At 37.6% G+C, this 8,890-nt stretch overlaps 1 protein-coding gene across 1 annotated transcript; it reads right to left on the bottom strand.

Moving 5' to 3' along the window:
* Positions 1-2,679: 2,679 nt before the first annotated feature.
* On the bottom strand, positions 2,680-8,786 carry drg1 (developmentally regulated GTP binding protein 1). The gene is made up of 9 exons (XM_008424086.1): positions 8,603-8,786; positions 7,324-7,447; positions 7,019-7,194; positions 6,856-6,925; positions 6,193-6,362; positions 5,518-5,648; positions 4,530-4,697; positions 4,284-4,406; positions 2,680-3,006 (listed from the first exon to the last, which is right to left on the bottom strand). Exons 1-9 carry the CDS (start codon positions 8,639-8,641, stop codon positions 2,907-2,909), a joined length of 1,101 nt encoding a protein of 366 aa, XP_008422308.1. The 5' UTR covers positions 8,642-8,786; the 3' UTR covers positions 2,680-2,906.
* Between the last annotated feature and the right edge of the window lie 104 nt (positions 8,787-8,890).

Here is an 8,890-nt window from a genome sequence, read left to right as displayed (position 1 = left end):
TTTGTTTGAGACACGCCTGAACAAAAGGAAACGAGAAAATTCTGTAGCTTATTTTTAAAATATGCATTAGAAACACCAAATAATTTTCACTACGATGTGTGCAACAAGTCTAAGATTCACTGGCTTGCTTTTTTTTTCTTGCAAGTCAAATAGGTATTTTCCCACTGATCAATGAAAACCGAGTTTGGGCGATCTTACTTAGACTCATTGTGTCTCAAAGAACCCAGACTCTCGAATTTATCTTGTAATTAACTCTAAAAGAGCCACGGTGGCCCACTGACCTCAAGAATTACAGCTGTATCTCTGCAGTCCATCTGCGGACATTGACCATCTCCTCAACGCAAAGACACGACCCGTCTTACATCTCAGTACTAACCTTGTTATCGGCCAGTGAGTGCAATGTCAAGAGTCAAGATACCATCAAGCTAAGGGAGTCGTTTCCCCAAAAGGTTTCTCAATCTTGTTACCTTCTCCAGTGTCTCTTTCAGCTCCCCAGAGACGTCTTACTCAAACGAGAAAGCGTGGTGCGATAATCAACTTAGAGCTCAGGCAACTGAACCACTTTGTGTGATGAAATGATGTCGTAATGAATATCAATGCAGCAAGGAAAAACTCGCTGTTCTTCGGGACCAAACGGTGCAGGAGTTGGAGGGATTTGTGCGAAGACAGTGGGCGATGGCGGTGGGCGTTTTTCAGGATGAGCATGTTTTCCGTAAGATGAAATAAAGCTGATGGGATGATCTTAATGTGCTGATGATTATGACACATGAATATGCTATCTTACCTTACTTTTTCCAAGCTTTCAGAAGGGCCATCCTAACAGAGATCTTTCAGGAACTGCTACCAAATCATCTATAAACCTTGATTTTGAATAGAAATGTTAGAAAAGACAAACCAGATGTTAAATGCTCTTCTGACTGAAGGTCAAAGCAACCTACCTATCCGGGATTCACTCTAAATAAAATACTCTTCATCTACTTTGGATTTTCCGGACAACTTCTAGCTAAGAAACCCACCTTTGTGTCCCTTGGCCTCAGGTTGCTGTTTGGTGATGAAGACGTCTGGATGATCTGAGTAGTCTTGGGGTCTTCCAGCTTGCTCTACTTGTGAAAGACTGTTCTGACTTCGTCCTCAGCAGCCTTCAAGTCCCCATCTCCTGTGCCCCTCCTTCAAGCTAGGAGGAGTTGGCGACATTCTCTTGGGATAGGTGCTATGGCAATGAAGACTTGGTCAATCTGGGATTGGATACGGGGTTGGTGGAGTTTGGGGTAGGTGGGGGCGGCCGGTTCCGCATTTCATAAATATTAATACATAGTCTGCCCTCTCTAAATGGGTGGATTCTTTAATTTTGTTAGAGGGGGAAGTGCTTTATTCACTTAATGGCTTTTATTAGTGCCCAGTCCTCAACTCTTTCATTAGCTAAAGTGCTGCTATAATTTACAGGGTAAAAGGGGGAGTGGGGTAGAAGCGGTGTCTGGGGAGGGCTGATCCTGCTGTTGCTGGACAGTAGACCTCACGCTCAACCACTGCAGCTTTTACTAAAAAGCATCTGGTTAGTTACATTCAGTCTATAACAAAAAAATCTACTTTTCTGAACCTTCTGGTCTTGTTAAAATTACCTTGACTTTCAAACATTGTCTCAAGACCTTGATTCTCAACATTGCATTGCAACAATTTAAGTACAGTATATAGATTTTGGAAAATCAAATGGTTTTCAGTAGAGAGTGCCAAAACATTTCAGTATTGCCAAGTTAAGCCTTCCAGTTTTTTCTTTCCAGAAAGCTAAATATTTCACACTTCTAGAGAGTAGAGATAAATCAAGGCTGCAAATGTACTACAAATAGCTTTTGTTTGATACGTTATTCGCCAAGTTTGTACATCCCCTGATAAATCACAAGATACGTTGATTTATAATAAAAGAGGGATTGGCTTTGCTCCGATTTTAAGTTTTCATCTTTAAAAAGTTCCATCTATATTCTTTTATTGTCTGAATTGATTTATTCAGGACCACGTAGTTACAGGAATCTGCATTCTTTAAAGCAGTTAAAACAAATAAGAGAAAAATAAAATGCAAAGGTAAAAACACTAAACTCACTGCTGGAATATATAAATTCATCACATGGTTTAGATTTCTATATAGACGGCAAAGTTGATTTTGTTGAAATGGAAAACAAGAAAAATAAGTGATATTTGCTGCGTCGGCAGCACCGCTCGTCTTTGCACGCACTAAAGCAATCGGCTTTATTCGCAGACTTGAATCTGCAGAAACAACATGGCTCCTCCACCCTCCACTGGTGCATGCAGCATACTAACAGCAGTCTCTACCACAGAGCCCATGGCTGATAATAAAAGCTTTATTTTTGCTCTCTGGAGTTTTGTTACTTGCAAACAGCTTGCATCTGATGACCCCCAGAACACATTTGAGTGAATGAACTGATTAACCTGAGTGGCCGTACCCCACAGGAGTGGGTGGGGGAGGAATGGACGCACAGGCCTGAATAACTGGCTTCATCATCAATGCCACATAAATCACTTTTGCTTTCAAACAAGATTTGAAAGAACAGACTGAAATGTTCGCAGTGACACGAGTTCTTCCAACGTCACACTGCAGAAACGCTTTAGTTTCAAATTACATGCATCTTGTGCAAAATGCAGTGGCAGAAGAAATAAGACAAATTCAATTGTATATTTAGATTTTTTATTGAACAGCTTCAGATTGTTAATGCAAGCCTTAACCAACATTCAATATGAACTATTTATGGTGTTAGGTACTGCGGGTACGCCCAAATGTGTCGCATTGATGTCACCGTTACAACAACACAGCAAACAAGTTGACCACATGACAGAGGTGTTTTAATTGACATCTGGTGATATTTGCTGAGCCATGCAGTGATTCAAAACCCAGTTCACTTTTTCACCAACTGGATAACATCTTCATCCTCCATAACATGGTCCTTCCCCACTTTCTGGGGGTTGTGTTTCACAGAGGAGCCCCACACCAGTGCGCTGGAAAAAGAAGAAGAAAAAAAAAAAAGAAAACCATTTATTCTTGGCTAAAATGATCAATTTACTATAGAGTGGCTAACATGGCAAGAAAGCATTTAGGTAAAGACAGAAAATGCCTCTAACTGCATGTGTCACAGTTTGACCAATCATCTCCCTTGAGGACGTTTAATGATCTGAAGCACTAACAGGGAGTGATTGATGGCTCTGCCTCACCCATTAGGAGATGCAGGTAAAACATACTGTAAGGTACAAAACTAAACTCACACATCCTGAAATGTCCAGAAAAATACCAGTTACTGACAATATTTTTTACTATTTAAATTAGGAATGCAGGGTCTAAAAAAAAAAAAAAAAAAAAAAAAACTTTTCTCAGACCGGGATAATCCAAGTTGTCATATCTGAGTTTTATCTTAAAAATATTACAAATCTGATCATTAACGTGAGTTTTAGCAAAGAGTGAATCAGTGCAGCAAAAGCTCCCCAAATGGGTGATGGGTCCTGCAGGAGTTTTTCAATTTAATTTTATTTACTTTACTGACACCTGCACAGTCTTGAGTGAACAGAACGTGTGCAAATGCAGTGCAGCATGCAGAGTTTGATGGAGAGCGCGGCTATTGCCTTGGATAACGTGCAAATCTTGAAGCTGCTCTGCATGTAAAATGCATCTGCAGGACCATCATTAATCTAACTGTGCTATTATACAGATGCCAGATCTCAGGCTGACTCAGGCAGCACTAATATGACCGCTCTAAACTGTGAAGGATAAAATTACTCTTAAATAGAAAGAGGCAATTGTCACATCAATGTTCACTGATTTTGTTCATTTAGGCAGTTCTATATTTTAAGATCTGTTTGTTTACTTCACTTCAAGCTCATGTTTGAATTATATGTACACTAAGAGTATTTACTGTTTCAATTTAGTATTTAATTGGAACTATATCGGTTAATCTACACCTAAACATATTTTTAAATTAAATTTGCCATTCATAAATATTTGCTTTTATAGTACAATTAGTATACATATCCTTAGGTGTTTCCATTTTCCTTTTATTTCAATATTCTCATTTTATTAGAGCAAAGTCCTTCTAGTCTATAGTATGAAATAAATAGAAGGTAATGCCTCTGATGATGTGTTCAATCATTTACTGCAATAACTTCCTTTTTGCTTATGACATATCCACCGTTTCTGAAATTTGTGATCTTCATAAAAATCCCATAAAATCTATGAAACACACTAAATTAAGTGTTAAATCTGGAGTAACCTGTGTAGTACTTACTACTTTAATTCTTTGATGAGATTTTTGTGAATCTTTAAGCAGAAATCCTCGACCGACAGCCGTCCGTCAGGGAGTACAACAGGAGACGTGTAATCGGGAAGTTGGCCTTTGGGTTTGGTGTAGCTGTAAGTGAGCACATTATCCCAATCGGATTTGAACTCATCAATACATGCAAATATTTCATTTTGCCCACTTCATTCAGAATCCCCACAGAAATACAAACAGAACAAATCAATCCACCCTTACATGCGAACAAGCTTCAGGTAGTCCCACATCTTCTCCAGCAGGTCGTCAAAGTTCCAGCGGTGGTGGGCAGAGATTGGGACGCAGTGGGGCACCTTGTAGATGATGTCCAGCTCCTCGATGGAGATCTGGTCGATTTTGTTCAGCACGTATATGCACGGGATGTAGACCCTGATGAGAAATGATTGGAGTCAGTAAGTACTTGCCTCTGACATTAAATTTGACCAAATGTGAAAGGAGAAAAATAAAAAGCCTGTCTTTACTAACTGCATTCTGCCTTCCACTTAAGTCACGACTTGAAGCAGAGTTTAACGTGACATTTATTTTTAGCAAACCGCAAGATGCAACATATGGCAATGTGTCACTGCTAATTTAATGAAGACAAACTAAAATGGAACAGCACAGTGTGCAGCTCCTCTTTTAAAAATACCAACTTATTGTTCTCTTACGTTGCTGTGCAGATACTTGACCCCACTCTCATTTGCAGCATTGCTTTAGTTCATTAAGTTTTACAGATACTAGTGACCGTACGTTTCAGGTCCACCACAGCTTTTGAAGTTAGAATATTGAGCAGTCCACCAGAACAGGTTTAGTTTTCCTTATTTTAAGGCATTTTCTTTAAATTAGCTGCCTTGTTTGCCTGTAATAATTGTGTTATAATTATTACAGAGTCTTCTCCTAGAAATTATCACATTTACCCCCAACCCCTTCAAAAAAAAAAAATCTGCTATGCAGATGAGATAACTGAAACACAGACTGGCTGCTGCAATTTCTGTGCCTAGTACAGATTTTTGCTGATTTTCATGTGTTTTATTCAACATTTGTCACATAATCCTTTCTCGGAAACCGGCTTTTAAAGAGAGCAAAGCTCCAACACAGAGGTTTAGGTGCAGCTGCACTGCTGTAGACATATCGGTGGACATTTGATTTCAGAGAGCAACAAGCCACACCCAGAGAGACGAGCGACGGAGAGCCCGCTTCAGCAGCTTACCGATTTCCCTCCACCACATCGATGAGGTCATCAGCCGTGACGTCGCTGCGCAGGGTGATGTCGGCGTTGTGGATCTTATACTCGGCCAGGATGCTCTTAACGGTTTCGGAATCGAGCTCACTTTGTGCACACTGACGACAAGGAAAAGACACAGAATAAAAACATTTTAAATTTGCACTGATGAATACTTTTTGTCAGCAAGAGAAGCAAAATAATACGAAAAATAATTTCCCCAAAGCCTCTACTTATTATGGTATTTATTACCTGATCTAATTTTATAAATTGCTTTTTACTGATTTTTTAAAATGATTCCTATTTTGTATATTACTGCATATTTTGACTCTTAATTATTATTGTGGTGACCTATTTTATATGGTAAATTACTTACATTTCTTTTATCAAGTTTATTTTAACCTTTTGCTCTACTAAATGTTTTACTACATGTTTTAGTAACTGTTTTATGCAGACAATCATAAAGCATTTATGACAATACTCCCCTCATGTATAATATTTTGTCATTCAGCATCAACATTTACAGTGTAGAATTGGGTCTGTTCTGGAAACTTGACTTTATCTGTTACTATATTTATTATTGAGCCAGAAAACAGGAACCTGTAACAATGCAACCATCCTCGGTTCCATATAAGAAATCCTGCAGTGCAGCGAGAGACGTACTGTAGCAGTAAAGTTGATGCCTCCTTTGTCCTTCTTCTTGAAACCAATGTTTGGCGGTTGCTTGTTAAGTCGGATGCCAAAGCCCTCCAGCTCATGTTCTATTAGCTTCTTATGAACAAGAGGCTTTAACACATCAAGCACTATCAGGATTAGATTGCAAGTTCGAGCCACTGAGAGAGAAAGGGAGAGAAGGAAAAGAGCAGTTTGTGCTGTAGATGAGGGAATACATTTTATGTCTTCGGTGGACACAATTAAAAATATAAAAAAACAACAATTATATTTCTTTACTGGTGTTAAACAGCTGTAACAGTTCAGTGTTTGCTAGAGTTCATCCTAATGACCGTTATTAAATGCAGCAGTTATGGAGGTATAACGTGAATCAATAAACCAAGCTAACAAAAGATAATCTTTTATGGTATAAAAACACATTTTATATGACAGATGTCCATAAAGGGCAGAGAGAATCAAGTCTTAAAATATTTTTTTTCCTCACTATTCTTTCTTTTTTCATATTTACCCAGACCTTTTTTTCCAGCCTGTACAAGAACCCTGCTAATATTTCAAACAATTTGCATGCATTAACACAAATCTAGGGAAACAGCAAAAAATAATATTTGGATGTTTTTTAAGGTTTCCAACTAATATCAATAATCCCAACAGTACCTGCAATGACCTGCCTGCCTCTGCCCTTGCCGTCCTTGGCTCCCTCAATGATTCCAGGTAGATCCAAAAGCTAAGAAGAAATAATTTAAAAGGGATTTTTTTTTAAATCAACCAGACTTCTGCATATTTTCCCAGACTGTAAAGAAAGAGTAAATTTTTGTACCTGAATTTTTGCACCTTTATACCGAATGACTCCAGGCACTGTTGTAAGGGTGGTGAACTCATACGCTGCAACTTCTGAGTACACACCCGCAAGGTTACTGAGCAGTGTGGACTTTCCTACGGATGGGAAACCAACAAAACCCACTCTGGCATCACCGGTTTTTGCCACGTCAAAGCCTGAAAGTCAGAGAAACATCAGAATATTAACTATATTTTTATGTTTTACAGGAGAGTCACTTTACTCATAAGGAAATAAACCAAGATTTGAGCAGTACTTGGACTAAATCCACAGTATTGAGATATTACCTTCCCCCGTTGCACCACCACTGCCTCCTTTTGGCGTGATCAGCTCCCTCCTCAGCTTTGCTAGACGTGCTTTGAGCAGACCCAAGTGGTGAGCTGTGGCCTTGTTCTTCTGCGTCCTGGCCATCTACAGGAACAGGCGACACTAGTTGGTATTTGAACAGCTATCGTCAAAAGTACATTTATTATGTCTTGGAACCAAAAAAGTAACTTATAAGTAATTTATCAGAACATCCGACTCACTATTTTACAATAATTTGATCTGAAAATATAGAGTTATGTGTACATTTTTGTATGTTATTTCTAAAATGAAGAAAAAAATAACAAAAACAAATTTAAGCAGTAGAAACACATTTCCAATTTTTTTTTTTTTTTTACATAAAATTAATACAGTAGGAAATGTATATCTATGTTAGAACAGGGTAAAGTTCTAGCAAACATGTATAGCGTATACTTTATATTTAGTTGACCACAGCAGGTTCAGCAGATAGAAAATAACTTTTTTCAAATCTAGAAAAGTTGCAAATCTGACCTAAAAAGAAGTTCAAATTTGATTAGATCAAATTTGAACATTTTTTGAGAACACCAAACTTATAGACGATTAAAGACAAAACATCTGCATCACAGCTCAAGCAAAAAATAAACATAATATTAATATTTTGTGAGTGTAAAACATGCAGCTTAAGCTTAAACAAAATTGTACTGCTAAAAACACATGTATTAGATATTAACAGCATATACAGTAACCTCAAATAATTACATTTTTAGCAAAATAAACCGAACACCAACAAGAAATAAAAACATAAATACAACTGAAAAAGAGTCAATAAAAGGTTTACATTAAAACATTATTTCGTCAGGAATTATATTATGTACATATTTGACAGTTTGTCATTCATTTTTTGTTTTGTAATGCTGGACCAATTAAGTCATTATCTCCAAAGATAGCTCATATGTATAATTAATACTGCCTGCAGAGAGTATGTTTTCTCCAACATCAAATAGCCTCCTCTGTTGTTTTTTTTAATTATGTCATTTATTTTGGCAGCTAGTTGAACAGGAGGTTGTTACAAAAACAATATTGGTAGTACTGGAGTGTTAAATTCATAGTATAACTGTAAGTAAAATACAATTATAAATTTATTTTACGTAAAAGCAATAACCGTGAAAAGCCGGGTGGCTAAAACTACTGGTATTAGAATATTTCAGCTACTGCTAACAGCTAACTGTTAGCTAAAACGTGACTAACTCAAACACTCCCATCTGGTAATGTTTATCTTACCTCATTTTCTATCTCCGCTATCTTGGCGAGTATACTCATTATGACTATGTAGCCAGTTCACAATTAACGTCAATTAAATTATTTGTAGAAAATTTACAAATGATTTGGCAACGTTTAGCCGTTTTAGCAAGCACACGCCACAGAACTGCCGCTGTACGAGAATTCACAGCAAATCTCGCGATGTCAAAGGAAGGAGGAGCGCATTACCCGGCTTTTTGGCTGACATGACACTGCTTCACTATTTAGGAATAAACTATTTCATAATAAATTTTTGTCATACTATATATA

This window comes from Poecilia reticulata, linkage group LG12, assembly GCF_000633615.1.
Source record: "Poecilia reticulata strain Guanapo linkage group LG12, Guppy_female_1.0+MT, whole genome shotgun sequence".
Lineage (NCBI taxonomy): Eukaryota > Metazoa > Chordata > Actinopteri > Cyprinodontiformes > Poeciliidae > Poecilia > Poecilia reticulata.
Note: the sequence above shows the minus strand (reverse complement) of the source record. Positions and strands in the feature narration are given on the sequence as shown.